Below are 24,352 nucleotides of genomic sequence, written 5' to 3'. Positions count from 1 at the left end.
ATACTTAGAAAAACAAATGGATTTGTATGTAGCATTTATGGATCTGGAGAAGGCATATGATAGAGTTGATAGAGATGCTCTGTGGAAGGTATTAAGAATATATGGTGTGGGATGCAAGTTGTTAGAAGCAGTGAAAAGTTTTTATCGAGGATGTAAGGTATGTGTACGTGTAGGAAGAGAGAAAAATGATTGGTTCTCAGTGAATGTAGGTTTGCGGCAGGGGTGTGTGATGTCTCCATGGTTGTTTAATTTGTTTATGGATGGGGTTGTTAGGGAGGTGAATGCAAGAGTTTTGGAAAGAGGGGCAAGTATGAAGTCTGTTGTGGATGAGAGAGCTTGGGAAGTGAGTCAGTTGTTGTTCGCTGATGATACAGCGCTGGTGGCTGATTCATGTAAGAAACTGCAGAAGCTGGTGACTGAGTTTGGTAAAGTGTGTGAAAGAAGAAAGTTAAGAGTAAATGTGAATAAGAGCAAGGTTATTAGGTACAGTAGGGTTGAGGGTCAAGTCAAATGGGAGGTAAGTTTGAATGGAAAAAAGCTGGAGGAAGTGAAGTGTTTTAGATACCTGGGAGTGGATCTGGCAGCGGATGGAACCATGGAAGCAGAAGTGAATCATAGGGTGGGGGAGGGGGCGAAAATTCTGGGAGCCTTGAAGAATGTTTGGAAGTCGAGAACATTATCTCGGAAAGCAAAAATGGGTATGTTTGAAGGAATAGTGGTTCCAACAATGTTGTATGGTTGCGAGGTGTGGGCTATGGATAGAGTTGTGCGCAGGAGGGTGGATGTGCTGGAAATGAGATGTTTGAGGACAATATGTGGTGTGAGGTGGTTTGATCGAGTAAGTAATGTAAGGGGGAGAGAGATGTGTGGAAATAAAAAGAGTGTGGTTGAGAGAGCAGAAGAGGGTGTTTTGAAATGGTTTGGTCACATGGAGAGATGAGTGGGGAAAGATTGACCAAGAGGACATATGTGTCAGAGGTGGAGGGAACGAGGAGGAGTGGGAGACCAAATTGGAGGTGGAAAGATGGAGTGAAAAAGATTTTGAATGATCGGGGCCTGAACATGCAGGAGGGTTAAAGGCGTGCAAGGAATAGAGTGAATTGGAACGATGTAGTATACCGGGGTCGACGTGCTGTCAATGGATTGAACCAGGGCATGTGAAGCGTCTGGGGTAAACCATGCAAAGTGTGTGGGGCCTGGATGTGGAAAGGGAGCTGTGGTTTCAGTGCATTATTACATGACAGCTAGAGACTGAGTGTGAACGAATGGGGCCTTTGGTGTTTTTCCTAGCGCTACCTCGCACACATGAGGGGGGAGGGGGTTGTTATTCCATGTGTGGCGAGGTGGCGATGGGAACAAATAAAGGCAGACAGTATGAATTATGTACATGTGTATATATGTATATGTCTTTTTTTTTTTTTTTTTTTGCTTTGTCGCTGTCTCCCGCGTTTGCGAGGTAGCGCAAGGAAACAGACGAAAGAAATGGCCCAACCCACCCCCATACACATGTATATACATACGACCACACACGCAAAATATACATACCTACACAGCTTTCCATGGTTTACCCCAGATGCTTCACATGCCCCAATTCAATCCACTGACAGCACGTCAACCCCGGTATACCACATTGCTCCAATTCACTCTATTCCTTGCCCTCCTTTCACCCTCCTGCATGTTCAGGCCCCGATCACACAAAATATTTTTCACTCCATCTTTCCACCTCCAATTTGGTCTCCCTCTTCTCCTCGTTCCCTCCACCTCCGACACATATATCCTCTTGGTCAATCTTTCCTCACTCATTCTCTCCATGTGCCCAAACCATTTCAAAACACCCTCTTCTGCTCTCTCAACCACGCTCTTTTTATTTCCACACATCTCTCTTACCCTTACGTAAGAGAGATGTGTGGAAATAAAAAGAGCGTGGTTGAGAGAGCAGAAGAGGGTGTTTTGAAATGGTTTGGGCACATGTATATGTCTGTGTGTGTATATATATGTGTACATTGAGATGTATAGGTATGTATATTGTGCGTGTGTGGACATGTATGTATATACATGTGTATGTGGGCGGGTTGGGCCATTCTTTCGTCTGTTTCCTTGCGCTACCTCGCTAACGTGGGAGACATCGATAAAGCAAAATAAATAAATAAATATTATTTTCTTGATTATAAACTGACAGTTTAAACTCCCCTGAGGCACATTGGTCCAAATAAACTCCTAGGCATTTCACTGACTTTACTCCTTTTATTACCTGACCATTACATGTCATTACAAAATTATTTACCTTCTCTTAGTTTTCTTATAGATCCTACTATCATTTTTTTTTTTTTTTTTGCTTTGTCGCTGTCTCCCGCATTTGCAAGGTAGCGCAAGGAAACAGACGAAAGAAATGGCCCAACCCACCCCCATACACATGTATATACATACGTCCACACACGCAAATATACATACCTACACAGCTTTCCATGGTTTACTCCAGACGCTTCACATGCCCTGATTCAATCCACTGACAGCACGTCAACCCCGGTATACCACATTGATCCAATTCACTCTATTCCTTGCCCTCCTTTCACCCTCCTGCATGTTCAGGCCCCGATCACACAAAACCTTCGGTTTTTCCTGGGTGAAGGGAGTTTGCTATTAATCATCCAATTATTACATGATTCAAGTTCTTTTCCTAATCTGAGATAACATTAGCATCCTTGTGTAATAATATTAGAATACTGTCATCAGCATAAAGAAGTTGGCATGAGACACTAATATTCACGTCATTTACATAGCATGAAAATAATAGTGGCCCTAAAACACTTCCCTGTGGAACTCCACATACTATAAGGCTTGGAATAATATTCATCAAATTTTAACTACCTGATTCCTTCCAGTCAGATATGAGTAACACCATTCCACACACTTTATCCCCATTGCTTTTCATTTTTCACTAAATGTGATGATCAACCATGTCAAATGCTTTTTGTAGGTCCAACACATTCACCCCCTTTCTTAATAATTTCAACTGCAATCCCATCCAATGCCGCCACCTTGCCGGATTTCATCTTCCGCAAGGCTTTCATCATCTCTCTCTTCACCATACTACTCTCCATGACTCTCTTACTTTGCACACCTTCTCAACCAAAACACCCTACATCTGCCACTCTGTCATCAAACATTCAACAGTCCTTCAAAATACTCACTCCATTACTACCTCTTATCACTTCCCCCCCTCACCAATGTTCCCATTTGTTCTCTTGTCTTTCACACATTATTTACTTCCTTCCAAAACATCTTTTTATTCTCCCTAAAGTTTAATGATACTCTCCCTCCCCAACTCTCATTTGCCCTTTTTCAACCCTTGCCCCTTCCTCTTGACCTCCTGCCACTTTCTTTTATATATCTCCCAGTCATTTGCACTCTTTCCTGTATCATCCAAATAACTCTATTTCACTAACAATGATACTTCTTTATCCCACCACTCAACACCCTTTCTGTTTCTTTTTTTCTAATGGGTGTTTTGCTTAAATATAATGTTTACTTTGTGCTTATGCGTTTCTATACAAATGACAAAAAAAATCCCCTAGGTCTGATGATGAATCATTACAAATGTTTTATGATATACTGTATTCTATAACCTCACTCATAAATAGATCTAATCTTAATTTCCCCCTCATCAGGCTTAAGTTTTAATCTTTTTATAGTAAGATAAGAAATCCATTTCAAAGTTCCTTACCTTTGCCTTTAAACTGTACCTTAACCCTCCTAAATTAATACAAACATAACTCATGGTAAAAGAAGTTGAGAGCATCAGACAAAATACTTTTGGGGTAAATTTGCCAAAGGAGTGATACATTCTGTGGGGCTTGCCATACTCCTCATAGTTGCAATCTATTGTTGCATTCTATGGGTAGGGCTATATCTGCAGAAAGAGTATGCATGATCTTAGAATGATCTTGAACACCTGAAGAGCTTCAAAATTTTTCAGCTGGTGGTTATGAATTGTTGATATGATCAATGCAGTTGTTAGGCTTAAAGCCCCCAAAAGCAACTAGCCATCATACTGGGACAGCCACACATTACAATTACTATGCCGATTACTGGTACAGTTTTCAATCACCTACAAGTACAGTTTGTGGGGTATTTCTAGTGTCCACCTGCTTCTGGTTGTGTCATGAGTGGAGAGTCACCTGTATTAAGATTGTATCATCACTGTACAATTTCGTTGAAGAACTTCTCATTCTGAAGAAGTCCATACCTTTCCTGTTACTAATTGTAGTCCACCTTTGAAGCTCCAGGATCTCACTAGAGAAGGGGTTCTGGTGTTATATAATAATAATAATTCACAGAATAGTATTTCATTGACAGCATGCTCACTGACTGTTCATACCAGTATGATTGGTATATAGATGTTAAGTTCAAATTAGGCCTACATAATGCAGTGAAAGTACAGATTCATAAGAAAATTACTGATAGATACTGTGTATACTGGCAAGAAGAAAAGTGTTTAATTGTTTGCTGAGAAAGGTAGAAATACTTTAACAGGTTTTGCCATATGTTATGTAGTAAGTATTAGACTAATTCCTACTAATTTGCATGGCAGTTCCAGGAGCAGATGAACAAGTGCCTTATTTACTCACATCCACTGTCTAGCTGTCATGTGTAATGCACTAAAACCAGAACCTAACACCTAGTCAAGTCCCAAAGATCATTCCATGATCTCCTCCGACCATCTCATATACAAAAGATTAGCCCTTTAAACCCCACCCCACCCAACTGTATCACACTGCTGCTATTTATTTTGTATTATGCAGGCCATTCACCTTCCTCATTATTCATGTGACAATATTTCAAAGCTCCTATCACATATCCTTCCACTCCTTCTTGGTCGTCCCTTCTGCTTAGTAGGTCTTTCTTTGCTCACCCTCTCCAGATGATCAAAACATTTCAGAAAACCCTGGTTAGCTCTTATTTACATTCTGCTTACCACTACATCTCAGTCTTACTCTGTTATTCCTTTTATGATGAACCCACCTGTGAAAGAACCACCTTTTGCAATCATTTAAGAAAAGAATCTTTACGCATATTGTCTTACATAATTTTATATGATGGAAATCAAATTACCTCCATGGAACAGCACTTCATCACACTAGTTATGAAGACTTTTGCCATGGCCACCCTCTCGAGGGAGTTCCAGAAGGGAACAGGCATCAGAGAATAGAATAGAATAGGATGGGATGTGTGAAGAATATATGGGGTAGGGAGACAACTGTTGGATGGTGTGAAAGCCTTCTGTAGAGGAGTAAATGCATGCGTGAAAGTAGATGGAGAGTTGAGCAAAAGTTTTAGTATACATGCATGTGTAAGGCAGGCTGTGTGATATCATTGTGGCTTTTTAACATAAATGTATAGATGGAGTGATGAGAGGTGAAAGCAAAACTAGGGAAAGAGAGTGCAGAGATGGAATGTGGTGTTGAGGTTTGGTGGCTAGTGACAAGCCTTTTGTGGAAGATACTGTGTTGTTTGCCGAGAGTGAATTGGAGTTGGTTGCAAATGTCTTTTAAGGTGTGTGCAAGTGTAGGTAATTGAAGGTAAATGCGAGTGTTTGAGTGAAAGGATAAATTTTGCATTATAGATTACAAGAGAAAGACTGGGAAAGGCACGAGATTTTAAGTATCTACAAGCTATCTTTGGCAAGTTTGGTCATATGGAAGGAGAAATAAGAAAGAGTACGGTACAGAATAGAGGAGTCATTGAGTCCCTTACTAGAATAAGTGAATAACTCAAAATTACAAGAGGAATGTCATTCGTGCATACATGAGGAGAGTAATCAAGGTATACTTTGTGTCCAGCAAATGTTAATCAACAATGGATATTCAGATACATACTGAATTTGATACCATTGTGAACAGCATGCTGGAGCAACATCTCAAGGCAAACAGACAACCTCAACGTGACAGCTTTAAAGTTTACTGCAGGAACACCCTTATGACATCATATTGAAAGGATGAGAAAATCATGCAAGAAATCATGGCCAGAAACTGCAAAGTGATTGTTGAAGACAAGGGTGTCAGTCTGATAATATACTATAACAATCTGAAAACATGCTCTCTGGTAATGAACATCAATATGGTAGGTCACTCTGGAAGTCTGAATTGTACTAATGTGGTATGTGAGTACCAATGCAATACTGGGGAATGTCAGCCCCACTGCATAAACTAAACTGGACATACAACCTGTACCCTGAACCACCACCTCTCGCTCCACTTACAAGAAAGTGGAATCAAACAACACCATGAACAAAAGCATCAAACGAGACTAACGAGGGAGATTATAGTGATTTGTTCCCTGGGGATAGGGGAGAAAGAATACTTCCCACGTATTCCCTGCATGTCGTAGAAGGTGACTAAAAGGGGAGGGAGCGGGGGGCTGGAAATCCTCCCCTCTTGTTTTTTTTTAATTTTCCAAAAGAAGGAACAGAGAATTGGGCCATGTGAGGGTATTCCCTCAAAGGCCCACTCCTCTGTTCTTAACGCTACCTCGCTAATGCGGGAAATGGCGAATAGTTTGAAAGAAAGAAAGAAACATCAAAATCATTACTAGTTGCATTGATCATAGGAGTCTACAGATACTAAAAACTATTCACATTAGAGAGAAAGCACCTGTCATCAACATCCAGACAAGCATGACCAGCACCATAAAGCTCTTTGATGGCCCGCCTATATGACATATACAGATAGGGCACATCACTGACCTGCCACAAACTACCGAGTCAGCCATCCCTGTACAGCAGGAACATGATCCCAGGTTATAAAGATTAAAGAGAATCAGACGAGCCCATCCTGACCTCAGCTCTGCATATCCAGACAGTAACGGTCTCACTTGACCTACTTAGTGTATTCATTGATGGATTTTCAATATTTCTGCCTTGTATCATATCAATCTATTTTTTTCCTCAACTGTAAGTTTTACTATATTTCTGTTTCCATATGTTGTATTTAAATTGTTACTCATACTAACCCTCTTGACTTTGTTAACTGTTTTGCTTTTAGTGTTTACTGTTACCTTTATGTGCCATGTGCTGTGTTTTTATACTCTTGCATTTTTCATCTTTACCTAGTTTTGTGATGCCATTGCTTCTTTATTACTGATGCTGTCTATTTATCTATATCTCTGACGCCCATTCCAACTGGAACTCCCTTAAAGGGGCAGCCACGGCAAGAGGCTCCAAAACAAAAGAACTCCAGTGCTGCTTCTTAGCCTTCAGTGTCTCACCCTTAACAGGCCACTGGCAGAGGGAAAGTCTAGCGCAATGTTTGCATAGGCTTCTACATAATGTTCCTAATGACTACCTCTATCTAATGCTCCTACCTACTACTTCCATCTAATGTTTCTACCTAAAGCTCTTACCTAGATGTTCCTACCTACTATGTTTACATACTGCTCCTAACATTGCAAAAAGGCAGGGCTACAGCAGAGTGCTCACTGGAGGAAAATCTAGTTATGAATAATGAGCTGCATGAGTTAAGTGTTGTCAAGTGTTACATATGACAAGGAGAGATTGCATGTTTGTTGACAAAATGCCAGTAGTCCACATGTTAGTGAGGCAGAAAGGAAACACAGCTACCTAGGTACAAGGAATGCAACTTGTCAATCATTAAATCAGAGGCTCACTAAGCAGATGTCACTAACCCTCCCAATACCCATGTGGGTAGTACTGGTAATATACCTCCCTAGTCATTGACTGCCTACCAACTACTACCTCTTTCTAATGTTACTTTGTTAAAGTGGGAAAGGCAATTGGGAAAAAATATTCAACATAGCCTAGATGAGTTATTACATTTGCAAAGGAACAGTGAAAAATGGTGCATAGGTTAAATTTTTTTTTTTTTTTTTTTTTTTGCTTTGTCGCTGTCTCCTGTGTTTGCGAGGTAGCACAAGAAAACAGACGAAAGAAATGGCCCAACCCACCCCCATACACATGTATATACATACGTCCACACACGCAAATATACATACCTACACAGCTTTCCATGGTTTACCCCAGGCGCTTTACATGCCCTGATTCAACCCACTGACAGCATGTCAACCCCAGTATACCACATCAATCCAATTCACTCTATTCCTTGCCCTCCTTTCACCCTCCTGCATGTTCAGGCCCCGATCACACAAAATCTTTTTCACTCCATCTTTCCACCTCCAATTTGGTCTCCCACTTCTCCTCGTTCCCTCCACCTCCGACACATATATCCTCTTGGTCAATCTTTCCTCACTCATTCTCTCCATGTGCCCAAACCATTTCAAAACACCCTCTTCTGCTCTCTCAACCACGCTCTTTTAATTTCCACACATCTCTCTTACCCTTACGTTACTTACTCGATCAAACCACCTCACACCACACATTGTCTTCAAACATCTCATTTCCAGCACATCCATCATCCTGCGCACAACTCTATCCATAGCCCACGCCTTGCAACCATACAACATTGTTGGAACCACTATTCCTTCAAACATACCCATTTTTGCTTTCCGAGATAATGTACTCGACTTCCACACATTCTTCAAGGTTCCCAGAATTTTCGCCCCCTCCCCCACCCTATGATCCACTTCCGCTTCCTTGGTTCCATCCGCTGCCAGATCCACTCCCAGATATCTAAAACACTTTACTTCCTCCAGTTTTTCTCCATTCAAACTTACCTCCCAATTGACTTAAATATTCATTTCTATTTATTATACTTTGTCGCTGCAAGGAAACAGACAAAAGAATGGTCCATCTCACCCACACACACATGTACATACATACATGTCCACACACGCACATATACATACCTATACATCTCAACGTACACATATATATATATACACACACAGACATATACATATATACACATGTACATAATTCATACTGTCTGCCCTTATTTATTCCCGTCACCACCCCGCCACACAAGAAATGATATTAAAATTTCAAGATTCAAAATAAGTTACATCTCAGAAATACAGCAAATTCATCATCATGCCAAGTATCATAATATTCTTGAACTTATTTCCATAAGCATTTTAAAAGCATTCTATACAAATATTCAAAAATTACCTAATTGTTTTTTCTATTTTTTAGTTTCCTTTTAAGAGAGTCAATGTCAACATCACAATTAGCTTTTGGGGTATATGATGTATACTTTGGCTCCTCAGGTCCCACAAAGGCCTTGGATCTTTTCTCCCTCTGCTTCTCAGCATTCTCTTTTTTCTTTTCTTCAGTGATTTTTCTCTTCTTGGATGCTTTTCTTTCTTCTTGGTCAATAAAGAACTTGCCCTCTGCCATTTGTTTGTCAATTTTACTTTCTGTGGCATCTGGTGGAAATGGAGTGTAAGGCTTTTTCACTTTCTTGACCATCGGCTTCTTTCTTGGAACATTTTTGGATTTGAATTTAGGTACAAACCTAGACCAGTCTTCATTCTGTTGAGAGAAAGAAGATCAATTATCATTAATGTTTCAGATAATTCAAGGAATTAAAAAAATAAATGAAGATACCTGAGTAGTGTATTGAATATCTTATGTATTTTTTTTTTTTCTTTTTGCTTTGTCGCTGTCTCCCGCGTTTGTGAGGTAGCGCAAGGAAACAGACTAAAGAAATGGCCCAACCCACCCCCATACACATGTATATACATACGTCCACACACGCAAATATACATACCTACACAGCTTTCCATGGTTTACCCCAGACGCTTCACATGCCCTGATTCAATCCACTGACAGCACGTCAACCCCGGTATACCACATTGATCCAATTCACTCTATTCCTTGCCCTCCTTTCACCCTCCTGCATGTTCAGGCCCCGAAAACACAAAATCTTTTTCACTCCATCTTTCCACCTCCAATTTGGTCTCCCACTTCTCCTCCTTCCCTCCACCTCCAACACATATATCCTCTTGGTCAATCTTTCCTCACTCATTCTCTCCATGTGCCCAAACCATTTCAAAACACCCTCTTCTGCTCTCTCAACCACCCTCTTTTAATTTCCACACATCTCTCTTACCCTTACGTTACTTACTCGATCAAACCACCTCACACCACACATTGTCCTCAAACATCTCATTTCCAGCACATCCATCATTCTGCGCACAACTCTATCCATAGCCCACGCCTCGCAACCATACAACATTGTTGGAACCACTATTCCTTCAAACATACCCATTTTTGCTTTCCGAGATAATGTTCTCGACTTCCACACATTCTTCAAGGCTCCCAGAATTTTCGCCCCCTCCCCCACCCTATGATCCACTTCCGCTTCCATGGTTCCATCCGCTGCCAGACCCACTCCCAGATATCTAAAACACTTTACTTCCTCCAGTTTTTCTCCATTCAAACTTACCTCCCAATTGACTTAAATATTCATTTCTATATATTATTCATATGTATATATATGTATGTGTGTGTGTGTGTGTGTATGTGCGTATGTATGTGTATGTGTGTGTGTGTGTATATGTATATATATGTGTATATTATCCCTGGGGATAGGGGTGAAAGAATACTTCCCACGTATTCCTCGCGTGTCGTAGAAAGCGACTAGAGGGGACGGGAGCGGGGGGCCGGAAATCCTCCCCTCCTTGTATTAACTTTCTAAAATGGGAAACAGAAGAAGGAGTCACGCGGGGAGTGATCATCCTCCTCGAAGGCTCAGAGTGGGATGCCTAAATGTGTGTGGATGTAACCAAGATGTGAAAAAAGGAGAGATAGGTAGTATGTTTGAGGAAAGGAACCTGGATGTTTTGGCTCTGAGTGAAACGAAGCTCAAGGGTAAAGGGGAAGAGTGGTTTGGAAATGTCTGGGGAGTGAAGTCAGGGGTTAGTGAGAGGACAAGAGCAAGGGAAGGAGTAGCAATACTCCTGAAACAGGAGTTGTGGGAGTATGTGATAGAATGCAAGAAAGTAAATTCTCGATTAATATGGGTAAAACTGAAAGTTGATGGAGAGAGGTGGGTGATTATTGGTGCATATGCACCTGGGCATGAGAAGAAAGATCATGAGAGGCAAGTGTTTTGGGAGCAGCTAAATGAGTGTGTTAGCGGTTTTGATGCACGAGACCGGGTTATAGTGATGGGTGATTTGAATGCAAAGGTGAGTAATGTGGCAGTTGAGGGAATAATTGGTATGCATGGGGTGTTCAGTGTTGTAAATGGAAATGGTGAAGAGCTTGTAGATTTATGTGCTGAAAAAGGACTGATGATTGGGAATACCTGGTTTAAAAAGCGAGATATACATAAGTATACTTATGTAAGTAGGAGAGATGGCCAGAGAGCGTTATTGGATTACGTGTTAATTGACAGGCGCGCGAAAGAGAGACTTTTGGATGTTAATGTGCTGAGAGGTGCAACTGGAGGGATGTCTGATCATTATCTTGTGGAGGCTAAGGTGAAGATTAGTATGGGTTTTCAGAAAAGAGGAGTGAATGTTGGGGTGAAGAAGGTGGTGAGAGTAAGTGAGCTTGGGAAGGAGACCTGTGTGGGGAAGTACCAGGAGAGACTGTGTACAGAATGGAAAAAGGTGAGAACAATGGAAGTAAGGGGAGTGGGGGAGGAATGGGATGTATTTAGGGAATCAGTGATGGATTGCGCAAAAGATGCTTGTGGCATGAGAAGAGTGGGAGGTGGGCTGTTTAGAAAGGGTAGTGAGTGGTGGGATGAAGAAGTAAGAGTATTAGTGAAAGAGAAGAGAGAGGCATTTGGACGATTTTTGCAGGGAAAAAATGCAATTGAGTGGGAGAAGTATAAAAGAAAGAGACAGGAGGTCAAGAGAAAGGTGCAAGAGGTGAAAAAAAGGGCAAATGAGAGTTGGGGTGAGAGACTATCAGTAAATTTTAGGGAGAATAAAAAGATGTTCTGGAAGGAGGTAAATAGGGTGCGTAAGACAAGGGAGCAAATGGGAACTTCAGTGAAGGGCGCAAATGGGGAGGTGATAACAAGTAGCGGTGATGTGAGAAGGAGATGGAATGAGTATTTTGAAGGTTTGTTGAATGTGTCTGATGACAGAGTGGCAGATATAGGGTGTTTTGGTCGAGGTGGTGTGCAAAGTGAGAGGGTTAGGGAAAATGATTTGGTAAACAGAGAAGAGGTAGTAAAAGCTTTGCGGAAGATGAAAGCCGGCAAGGCAGCAGGTTTGGATGGTATTGCAGTGGAATTTATTAAAAAAGGGGGTGACTGTATTGTTGACTGGTTGGTAAGGCTATTTAATGTATGTATGACTCATGGTGAGGTGCCTGAGGATTGGCGGAATGCGTGCATAGTGCCATTGTACAAAGGCAAAGGGGATAAGAGTGAGTGCTCAAATTACAGAGGTATAAGTTTGTTGAGTATTCCTGGTAAATTATATGGGAGGGTATTGATCGAGAGGGTGAAGGCATGTACAGAGCATCAGATTGGGGAAGAGCAGTGCGGTTTCAGAAGTGGTAGAGGATGTGTGGATCAGGTGTTTGCTTTGAAGAATGTATGTGAGAAATACTTAGAAAAGCAAATGGATTTGTATGTAGCATTTATGGATCTGGAGAAGGCATATGATAGAGTTGATAGAGATGCTCTGTGGAAGGTATTAAGAATATATGGTGTGGGAGGCAAGTTGTTAGAAGCAGTGAAAAGTTTTTATCGAGGATGTAAGGCATGTGTACGTGTAGGAAGAGAGGAAAGTGATTGGTTCTCAGTGAATGTAGGTTTGCGGCAGGGGTGTGTGATGTCTCCATGGTTGTTTAATTTGTTTATGGATGGGGTTGTAAGGGAGGTAAATGCAAGAGTCCTGGAAAGAGGGGCAAGTATGAAGTCTGTTGGGGATGAGAGAGCTTGGGAAGTGAGTCAGTTGTTGTTCGCTGATGATACAGCGCTGGTGGCTGATTCATGTGAGAAACTGCAGAAGCTGGTGACTGAGTTTGGTAAAGTGTGTGGAAGAAGAAAGTTGAGAGTAAATGTGAATAAGAGCAAGGTTATTAGGTACAGTAGGGGTGAGGGTCAAGTCAATTGGGAGGTGAGTTTGAATGGAGAAAAACTGGAGGAAGTGAAGTGTTTTAGATATCTGGGAGTGGATCTGTCAGCGGATGGAACCATGGAAGCGGAAGTGGATCATAGGGTGGGGGAGGGGGCGAAAATTTTGGGAGCCTTGAAAAATGTGTGGAAGTCGAGAACATTATCTCGGAAAGCGAAAATGGGTATGTTTGAGGGAATAGTGGTTCCAACAATGTTGTATGGTTGCGAGGCGTGGGCTATGGATAGAGATGTGCGCAGGAGGATGGATGTGCTGGAAATGAGATGTTTGAGGACAATGTGTGGTGTGAGGTGGTTTGATCGAGTAAGTAACGTAAGGGTAAGAGAGATGTGTGGAAATAAAAAGAGCGTGGTTGAGAGAGCAGAAGAGGGTGTTTTGAAATGGTTTGGGCACATGGAGAGAATGAGTGAGGAGAGATTGACCAAGAGGATATATGTGTCGGAGGTGGAGGGAACGAGGAGAAGAGGGAGACCAAATTGGAGGTGGAAAGATGGAGCGAAAAAGATTTTGTGTGATCGGGGCCTGAACATGCAGGAGGGTGAAAGGAGGGCAAGGAATAGAGTGAATTGGAGTCATGTGGTATACAGGGGTTGACGTGCTGTCAGTGGATTGAATCAAGGGATGTGAAGCGTCTGGGGTAAACCATGGAAAGCTGTGTAGGTATGTATATTTGCGTGTGTGGACGTGTGTATGTACATGTGTATGGGGGGTTTGGGGGTTGGGCCATTTCTTTCGTCTGTTTCCTTGCGCTACCTCGCAAACGCGGGAGACAGCGACAAAGTATAAAAAAAAAAAAAAAAAAAAAAAAAAAAAAATTATACTTTGTCGCTGCAAGGAAACAGACGAAAGAATGACCCATCTCACCAACACACATATGTATATACATACATGTCCACACACGCACGTATACATACCTATACATCTCAACGTATACATATATATACACACACAGACATATACAAATATACACATGTACATAATTCATACTGTCTGCCCTTATTTATTCCCGTCGCCATCCCGCCACACAAGAAATGATATTAAAATTTCAAGATTCAAAATAAGTTACATCTCAGAAATACAGCAAATTCATCATCATGCCAAGTATCATAATATTCTTGAACTTATTTCCATAAGCATTTTAAAAGCATTCTATACAAATATTCAAAAATTACTAATTACCTAATTGTTTTTTCTATTTTTTAGTTTCCTTTTAAGAGAGTCAATGTCAACATCACAATTAGCTTTTGGGGTACATGATGTATACTTTGGCTCCTCAGGTGCCACAAAGGCCTTGGATCTTTTCTCCCTCTGCTTCTTAGCATTCTCTTTTTTCTTTTCTTCAGTGATTTTTCTCTTCTTGGATGCTTTTATTTCTTCTTGGTCAATAAAGAACTTGCCCTCTGCCAATTGTTTGTCAATTTTACTTTCTGTGGCATCTGGTGGAAATGGAGTGTAAGGCTTCTTCACTTTCTTGACCATTGGCTTCTTTCTTGGAACATTTTTGGATTTGAAATTAGGTACAAACCTAGACCAGTCTTCATTCTGTTGAGAGAAAGAAGATCAATTATCATTAATGTTTCAGACAATTTAAGGAATTAAAAAAATAAATGAAGATACCTGAGTGGTGTATTGAATATCTTATGTTTTTTTTTTGTTTTTTTTTGCTTTGTCGCTGTCTCCTGCATTTGTGAGGTAGCGCAAGGAAACAGACGAAAGAAATGGTCCAACCCACCCCCATACACATGTATATACATACGTCCACACACGCAAATATACATACCTACACAGCTTTCCATGGTTTACCCCAGACGCTTCACATGCCCTGATTCAATCCACTGACAGCACGTCAACCCCGGTATACCACATTGATCCAATTCACTCTATTCCTTGCCCTCCTTTCACCCTCCTGCATGTTCAGGCCCCGATCACACAAAATCTTTTTCACTCCATCTTTCCACCTCCAATTTGGTCTCCCACTTCTCCTCCTTCCCTCCACCTCCGACACATATATCCTCTTGGTCAATCTTTCCTCACTCATTCTCTCCATGTGCCCAAACCATTTCAAAACACCCTCTTCTGCTCTCTCAACCACGCTCTTTTTATTTCCACACATCTCTCTTACCCTTACATTACTTACTCGATCAAACCACCTCACACCACACATTGTCCTCAAACATCTCATTTCCAGCACATCCATCCTTCTGCGCACAACTCTATCCATAGTCCACGCCTCGCAACCATACAACATTGTTGGAACCACTATTCCTTCAAGCATAGCCATTTTTTCTTTCCGAGATAATGTTCTCGACTTCCACACATTCTTCAAGGCTCCCAGAATTTTCGCCCCCTCCCCCACCCTATGATCCATTTCCCGTTTCCATGGTTCCATCCGCTGCCAGATCCACTCCCAATATCTAAAACATTTTCCCTTCCTCCATTTTTTTCTCCATTCAAATTTACCTCCCAATTGATTTAAATATTAACCTAATAACCTTGTTATTAATTTTTTTTTTTTTTCCAAATTTAAAAAGGTGTTTGGTTTTAAAAGGGAATTTTACCCCGGGGATAAGGGGAAAAAAATTTCCCACTTTCCCGCTTCTAAACGACTAGAGGGGACGGGAGCGGGGGGCCGGAAATCCTCCCCCCCTTGTATTAACTTTTTAAAATGGGGAAAAAGAAGAAGGAGTCACCGGGGGGTGGGTCACCCCTCCCAAGGCTCAGAGTGGGGGTGCCTAAATGGGGTGTGGATGTAACCAAGATGTGAAAAAAAGGGGAGATAGGTATTTTGTTTGAGGAAAGGAACCTGGATGTTTTGGCTCTGAGTGAAACGAAGCTCCCAAAGGGGAAAGGGGGAAAAGTGGTTTGGGAAAAGTCTGGGGAGTGAAGTCAGGGGTTAGTGAGAGACAAGACAAGGGGAAGGGGGTAGCAATACTCCTGAAACAGGAGTTGTGGGAGTATGTGATAGAATGCAAGAAAGTAAAAATTTTCCCATTTAAAATGGGTAAAACTGAAAGTTTTATGGAGAGAGGTGGGTGTTTTTTGGTGCATAAGCACCTGGGCATGAGAAAAAAAGATCATGAGAGGCAAGTTTTTTTGGGAGCAGCTAAATGAGTGTTTTTAGCGGTTTTTTATGCCGAGACCGGGGTTTTAGTGATGGTGATTTGAATGCAAAGGTGAGTAATGTGGCAGTTGAAAGGGGAAAAATTGGTAGCATGGGGGGTTCCCTGTTGTAAATGGAAAAGGTTTAAAGCTTGTAGATTTAAGTGCTGAAAAAGGAAATGATGATTGGGAATACCTGGTTTAAAAAGCGAGATAAAACATAAGTTTTACTTATGTAAGTAGGGAGATGGGCCCGAGAGCGTTTTTGGATTACGTGTTAATTGACAGGCGCGGGGGAAAAAAAAAAAGAGACTTTTGGGTGTTAATGTGCTGAGAGTGCAAAATGGAGGGATGTCCCGATAATTTTCTTGTTTGGGGGCTAAGGGGAAGGATTAGTATGGGTTTTCAGAAAAGAGGAGTGAATTTTTGGGGTGAAGAAGGTGGGGAGAGTAAGTGACTTGGGAAGGGGGACCTGTGGGGGAAAAAACCAAAGGGGAGACTGTGGGAAAAGAATGGAAAAAGGTGAAACAAAGGAAGTAAGGGGAGTGGGGAGGAATGGGGTGTATTTGGGAATCAGTGATGGATTGGGGCAAAAAAATGCTTGTGGCATGAGGGAAAAGTGGGGGGTGGGGTGTTTAGAAAGGGTAGTGAGTGGTGGGATGAAGAAGTAAAGTATTAGTGAAAGAGAAGAAGGGGCTTTTGGGACATTTTTGCAGGAAAAAAGAAATTGAGGGGGAAGTATAAAAAAAAAGAGACAGGAGGTCAAGAAAAGGGTGCAAAGGGAAAAAAAAGGGAAAATGAATTTGGGGGTGAGAGTATCATAAATTTTTTAGGGAAAATAAAAAGAGTTCGGGAAGGAGGTAAAGGGGGTGGAAAGACAAGGGAGAAAATGGGAACTTAGTGAAGGGCGCAAATGGGGAGGTGATAAAAAGTAGCGGGATGTGAGAAGGAGAGGAAATGGTTTTTTGGGGTTTTTTTTGAATGTGTTGATGAAGAGGGCAGATATAGGGTGTTTTGGTCGAGGGGGGTCAAAGGAGGGGGTTGGGAAAATGATTTGGTAAACAAAAAGAGGTAGTAAAACTTTGCGGAAGATGAAAGCCGGCAAGGCAGCAGGTTTGGATGGTATTGCAGGGGAATTTTTTAAAAAAAGGGGGTGACTGTATTTTTGACGGGTTGGTAAGGTTATTTAAATGTATGTATGACTCAGGTGAGGTGCCTGAGGATTGGCGGAAGGTGCATGTCCCTTTGAAAAAGGGAAAAGGGGATAAAGTGAGTCCCAAAAATTACAGAGGTAAAAGTTTGTTGATTTTCCGGGTAAATTATATGGGGGGGTATTGTTTGGAGGGTGAAGGCATGTACAGAGCATCAGATTGGGGAAGAGCGTGGGTTTCAGAAGGGGAAAGGGGGTTTGTGGATCAGTTTTTGTTTTGAAGAATGTATGTGAGAAATATTTAAAAAAAAGAAAATTGGTTTTTGTATTTACATTTAGGATCTGGAGAAGGCATATATAGAGTTGATAGAGATGCCTTGGAAGGTTTTAAGAATATATGGTGTGGGAGGCAAGTTGTTAGAAGCAGTGAAAAGTTTTTACGAGGATGTAAGGCATGTTACGTGTAGGAAGAGAGGAAAGTTTTGGTTCTCAGTGAATTGGGTTTTGGGGCAGGGGTGTGTGATGTCTCCATGGTTTTTTAAATTTGTTTATGGATGGGGTTGTAAGGAGGTAATGCAAGAGTTGGAAAGAGGGGAAAGTTAAAGTCTGTTGGGGATGAGAGAGCTTGGAAGTGAGTCAGTTGTTTTCGCTGATGATACAGCGTGGGGGCTGATTCATGTAGAAACTGCAGAAGTGGTGCTGAGTTTGTAAAAGTGTGTGAAAAGAAAGTTAGAGTAAATGTGAATAAGAGCAAGGTTATTAGGTACATAGGGTGAGGGTAAAGTAAATTTGGGGAGGTGGTTTAAGGGAGAAAAACTGGGGGAAAGTGAAGTTTTTTAGATATCTGGGAGGGTCTTCAGCGGATGAACCAGGGAAACGGAAGGGATCATAGGGTGGGGGAGGGGGGGCGAAAATTTTGGGGCCTTGAAAATGTGTGGGAAATGAGAACAAATTTGGAAAGCAAAAAAAGGGGATGTTTGAGGAATAGTGGTTCCAACAATGTTGTATGGTTTTTCGAGGTGGGCTATGGATAGAGTGTGGCAGGAGGGTGGGTGTGCGGAAATGAGATGTTTGAGGACAATTTTGGGTGGGGGGTTTGATCGAGTAATAAGTAAGGGAAGGAGAGTGTGGAAATAAAAAGAGCGTGGTTGAGAGAGCAGAAGAGGGTTTTTGAAATGGTTTGGGCACATGGAGAGAATATGAGGAAGATTGCCAAAAGGATATTGTGCGGAGGTGGAGGGAACAGGAGAAGGGGAGACCAAATTTGGGGGTGGAAAGATGGAGGAAAAAAAAATTTTGTGTGATCGGGCCTGAACAGCAGGAGGGTGAAAGGAGGGCAAGGGAAAAAAGTAATTGGTCATGTGGTATAGGGGTTGGGGTTACACACACAGACATATACATATATACACATGTACATAATTCATACTGTCTGCCCTTATTTATTCCCGTCACCACCCCGCCACACAAGAAATGATATTAAAATTTCAAGATTCAAAATAAGTTACATCTCAGAAATACAGCAAATTCATCATCATGCCAAGTATCATAATATTCTTGAACTTATTTCCATAAGCATTTTAAAAGCATTCTATACAAATATTCAAAAATTACCTAATTGTTTTTTCTATTTTTTAGTTTCCTTTTAAGAGAGTCAATGTCAACATCACAATTAGCTTTTGGGGTATATGATGTATACTTTGGCTCCTCAGGTCCCACAAAGGCCTTGGATCTTTTCTCCCTCTGCTTCTCAGCATTCTCTTTTTTCTTTTCTTCAGTGATTTTTCTCTTCTTGGATGCTTTTCTTTCTTCTTGGTCAATAAAGAACTTGCCCTCTGCCATTTGTTTGTCAATTTTACTTTCTGTGGCATCTGGTGGAAATGGAGTGTAAGGCTTTTTCACTTTCTTGACCATCGGCTTCTTTCTTGGAACATTTTTGGATTTGAATTTAGGTACAAACCTAGACCAGTCTTCATTCTGTTGAGAGAAAGAAGATCAATTATCATTAATGTTTCAGATAATTCAAGGAATTAAAAAAATAAATGAAGATACCTGAGTAGTGTATTGAATATCTTATGTATTTTTTTTTTTTCTTTTTGCTTTGTCGCTGTCTCCCGCGTTTGTGAGGTAGCGCAAGGAAACAGACTAAAGAAATGGCCCAACCTACCCCCATACACATGTATATACATACGTCCACACACGCAAATATACATACCTACACAGCTTTCCATGGTTTACCCCAGACGCTTCACATGCCCTGATTCAATCCACTGACAGCACGTCAACCCCGGTATACCACATTGATCCAATTCACTCTATTCCTTGCCCTCCTTTCACCCTCCTGCATGTTCAGGCCCCGAAAACACAAAATCTTTTTCACTCCATCTTTCCACCTCCAATTTGGTCTCCCACTTCTCCTCCTTCCCTCCACCTCCAACACATATATCCTCTTGGTCAATCTTTCCTCACTCATTCTCTCCATGTGCCCAAACCATTTCAAAACACCCTCTTCTGCTCTCTCAACCACCCTCTTTTAATTTCCACACATCTCTCTTACCCTTACGTTACTTACTCGATCAAACCACCTCACACCACACATTGTCCTCAAACATCTCATTTCCAGCACATCCATCATCCTGCGCACAACTCTATCCATAGCCCACGCCTCGCAACCATACAACATTGTTGGAACCACTATTCCTTCAAACATACCCATTTTTGCTTTCCGAGATAATGTTCTCGACTTCCACACATTCTTCAAGGCTCCCAGAATTTTCGCCCCCTCCCCCACCCTATGATCCACTTCCGCTTCCATGGTTCCATCCGCTGCCAGACCCACTCCCAGATATCTAAAACACTTTACTTCCTCCAGTTTTTCTCCATTCAAACTTACCTCCCAATTGACTTAAATATTCATTTCTATATATTATTCATATGTATATATATGTATGTGTGTGTGTGTGTGTGTATGTGCGTATGTATGTGTATGTGTGTGTGTGTGTATATGTATATATATGTGTATATTATCCCTGGGGATAGGGGTGAAAGAATACTTCCCACGTATTCCTCGCGTGTCGTAGAAAGCGACTAGAGGGGACGGGAGCGGGGGGCCGGAAATCCTCCCCTCCTTGTATTAACTTTCTAAAATGGGAAACAGAAGAAGGAGTCACGCGGGGAGTGATCATCCTCCTCGAAGGCTCAGAGTGGGATGCCTAAATGTGTGTGGATGTAACCAAGATGTGAAAAAAGGAGAGATAGGTAGTATGTTTGAGGAAAGGAACCTGGATGTTTTGGCTCTGAGTGAAACGAAGCTCAAGGGTAAAGGGGAAGAGTGGTTTGGAAATGTCTGGGGAGTGAAGTCAGGGGTTAGTGAGAGGACAAGAGCAAGGGAAGGAGTAGCAATACTCCTGAAACAGGAGTTGTGGGAGTATGTGATAGAATGCAAGAAAGTAAATTCTCGATTAATATGGGTAAAACTGAAAGTTGATGGAGAGAGGTGGGTGATTATTGGTGCATATGCACCTGGGCATGAGAAGAAAGATCATGAGAGGCAAGTGTTTTGGGAGCAGCTAAATGAGTGTGTTAGCGGTTTTGATGCACGAGACCGGGTTATAGTGATGGGTGATTTGAATGCAAAGGTGAGTAATGTGGCAGTTGAGGGAATAATTGGTATGCATGGGGTGTTCAGTGTTGTAAATGGAAATGGTGAAGAGCTTGTAGATTTATGTGCTGAAAAAGGACTGATGATTGGGAATACCTGGTTTAAAAAGCGAGATATACATAAGTATACTTATGTAAGTAGGAGAGATGGCCAGAGAGCGTTATTGGATTACGTGTTAATTGACAGGCGCGCGAAAGAGAGACTTTTGGATGTTAATGTGCTGAGAGGTGCAACTGGAGGGATGTCTGATCATTATCTTGTGGAGGCTAAGGTGAAGATTAGTATGGGTTTTCAGAAAAGAGGAGTGAATGTTGGGGTGAAGAAGGTGGTGAGAGTAAGTGAGCTTGGGAAGGAGACCTGTGTGGGGAAGTACCAGGAGAGACTGTGTACAGAATGGAAAAAGGTGAGAACAATGGAAGTAAGGGGAGTGGGGGAGGAATGGGATGTATTTAGGGAATCAGTGATGGATTGCGCAAAAGATGCTTGTGGCATGAGAAGAGTGGGAGGTGGGCTGTTTAGAAAGGGTAGTGAGTGGTGGGATGAAGAAGTAAGAGTATTAGTGAAAGAGAAGAGAGAGGCATTTGGACGATTTTTGCAGGGAAAAAATGCAATTGAGTGGGAGAAGTATAAAAGAAAGAGACAGGAGGTCAAGAGAAAGGTGCAAGAGGTGAAAAAAAGGGCAAATGAGAGTTGGGGTGAGAGACTATCAGTAAATTTTAGGGAGAATAAAAAGATGTTCTGGAAGGAGGTAAATAGGGTGCGTAAGACAAGGGAGCAAATGGGAACTTCAGTGAAGGGCGCAAATGGGGAGGTGATAACAAGTAGCGGTGATGTGAGAAGGAGATGGAATGAGTATTTTGAAGGTTTGTTGAATGTGTCTGATGACAGAGTGGCAGATATAGGGTGTTTTGGTCGAGGTGGTGTGCAAAGTGAGAGGGTTAGGGAAAATGATTTGGTAAACAGAGAAGAGGTAGTAAAAGCTTTGCGGAAGATGAAAGCCGGCAAGGCAGCAGGTTTGGATGGTATTGCAGTGGAATTTATTAAAAAAGGGGGTGACTGTATTGTTGACTGGTTGGTAAGGTTATTTAATGTATGTATGACTCATGGTGAGGTGCCTGAGGATTGGCGGAATGCGTGCATAGTGCCATTGTACAAAGGCAAAGGGGATAAGAGTGAGTGCTCAAATTACAGAGGTATAAGTTTGTTGAGTATTCCTGGTAAATTATATGGGAGGGTATTGATCGAGAGGGTGAAGGCATGTACAGAGCATCAGATTGGGGAAGAGCAGTGCGGTTTCAGAAGTGGTAGAGGATGTGTGGATCAGGTGTTTGATTTGAAGAATGTATGTGAGAAATACTTAGAAAAGCAAATGGATTTGTATGTAGCATTTATGGATCTGGAGAAGGCATATGATAGAGTTGATAGAGATGCTCTGTGGAAGGTATTAAGAATATATGGTGTGGGAGGCAAGTTGTTAGAAGCAGTGAAAAGTTTTTATCGAGGATGTAAGGCATGTGTACGTGTAGGAAGAGAGGAAAGTGATTGGTTCTCAGTGAATGTAGGTTTGCGGCAGGGGTGTGTGATGTCTCCATGGTTGTTTAATTTGTTTATGGATGGGGTTGTAAGGGAGGTAAATGCAAGAGTCCTGGAAAGAGGGGCAAGTATGAAGTCTGTTGGGGATGAGAGAGCTTGGGAAGTGAGTCAGTTGTTGTTCGCTGATGATACAGCGCTGGTGGCTGATTCATGTGAGAAACTGCAGAAGCTGGTGACTGAGTTTGGTAAAGTGTGTGGAAGAAGAAAGTTGAGAGTAAATGTGAATAAGAGCAAGGTTATTAGGTACAGTAGGGGTGAGGGTCAAGTCAATTGGGAGGTGAGTTTGAATGGAGAAAAACTGGAGGAAGTGAAGTGTTTTAGATATCTGGGAGTGGATCTGTCAGCGGATGGAACCATGGAAGCGGAAGTGGATCATAGGGTGGGGGAGGGGGCGAAAATTTTGGGAGCCTTGAAAAATGTGTGGAAGTCGAGAACATTATCTCGGAAAGCGAAAATGGGTATGTTTGAGGGAATAGTGGTTCCAACAATGTTGTATGGTTGCGAGGCGTGGGCTATGGATAGAGATGTGCGCAGGAGGATGGATGTGCTGGAAATGAGATGTTTGAGGACAATGTGTGGTGTGAGGTGGTTTGATCGAGTAAGTAACGTAAGGGTAAGAGAGATGTGTGGAAATAAAAAGAGCGTGGTTGAGAGAGCAGAAGAGGGTGTTTTGAAATGGTTTGGGCACATGGAGAGAATGAGTGAGGAGAGATTGACCAAGAGGATATATGTGTCGGAGGTGGAGGGAACGAGGAGAAGAGGGAGACCAAATTGGAGGTGGAAAGATGGAGCGAAAAAGATTTTGTGTGATCGGGGCCTGAACATGCAGGAGGGTGAAAGGAGGGCAAGGAATAGAGTGAATTGGAGTCATGTGGTATACAGGGGTTGACGTGCTGTCAGTGGATTGAATCAAGGCATGTGAAGCGTCTGGGGTAAACCATGGAAAGCTGTGTAGGTATGTATATTTGCGTGTGTGGACGTGTGTATGTACATGTGTATGGGGGGTTGGGGGTTGGGCCATTTCTTTCGTCTGTTTCCTTGCGCTACCTCGCAAACGCGGGAGACAGCGACAAAGTATAAAAAAAAAAAAAAAAAAAAAAAAAAAAAAATTATACTTTGTCGCTGCAAGGAAACAGACGAAAGAATGACCCATCTCACCAACACACATATGTATATACATACATGTCCACACACGCACGTATACATACCTATACATCTCAACGTATACATATATATACACACACAGACATATACAAATATACACATGTACATAATTCATACTGTCTGCCCTTATTTATTCCCGTCGCCATCCCGCCACACAAGAAATGATATTAAAATTTCAAGATTCAAAATAAGTTACATCTCAGAAATACAGCAAATTCATCATCATGCCAAGTATCATAATATTCTTGAACTTATTTCCATAAGCATTTTAAAAGCATTCTATACAAATATTCAAAAATTACTAATTACCTAATTGTTTTTTCTATTTTTTAGTTTCCTTTTAAGAGAGTCAATGTCAACATCACAATTAGCTTTTGGGGTACATGATGTATACTTTGGCTCCTCAGGTGCCACAAAGGCCTTGGATCTTTTCTCCCTCTGCTTCTTAGCATTCTCTTTTTTCTTTTCTTCAGTGATTTTTCTCTTCTTGGATGCTTTTATTTCTTCTTGGTCAATAAAGAACTTGCCCTCTGCCAATTGTTTGTCAATTTTACTTTCTGTGGCATCTGGTGGAAATGGAGTGTAAGGCTTCTTCACTTTCTTGACCATTGGCTTCTTTCTTGGAACATTTTTGGATTTGAAATTAGGTACAAACCTAGACCAGTCTTCATTCT

At 41.7% G+C, this 24,352-nt stretch overlaps 1 protein-coding gene and 1 long non-coding RNA gene across 3 annotated transcripts in view; both read right to left on the bottom strand.

The window, feature by feature from the left end:
• Nucleotides 1-9,191: 9,191 nt before the first annotated feature.
• Nucleotides 9,192-14,511, bottom strand: LOC139756126 (uncharacterized). The gene is made up of 2 exons (XR_011714265.1): nucleotides 14,194-14,511; nucleotides 9,192-9,442 (listed from the first exon to the last, which is right to left on the bottom strand). It is a non-coding gene; the product is annotated as an uncharacterized lncRNA (long non-coding RNA).
• A 4,475-nt stretch (nucleotides 14,512-18,986) lies between these two features.
• The window catches only part of dbe (KRR1 small subunit processome component homolog dbe), a 67,253-nt gene continuing 61,887 nt past the window's right edge, over nucleotides 18,987-24,352 (bottom strand). For both annotated transcript variants that reach the window (XM_071675224.1, XM_071675223.1), the window contains 2 exons: nucleotides 23,988-24,350; nucleotides 18,987-19,237 (listed from right to left, as the gene is read on the bottom strand). In XM_071675224.1, coding sequence (XP_071531325.1) covers nucleotides 23,988-24,350 — 363 coding nt within the window. In that variant the 3' untranslated portion in view covers nucleotides 18,987-19,237. The remainder of the gene's footprint in view (nucleotides 19,238-23,987; nucleotides 24,351-24,352) is intronic.

Source organism: Panulirus ornatus, chromosome 20, assembly GCF_036320965.1.
Source record: "Panulirus ornatus isolate Po-2019 chromosome 20, ASM3632096v1, whole genome shotgun sequence".
NCBI lineage: Eukaryota > Metazoa > Arthropoda > Malacostraca > Decapoda > Palinuridae > Panulirus > Panulirus ornatus.
Note: the sequence above shows the minus strand (reverse complement) of the source record. Positions and strands in the feature narration are given on the sequence as shown.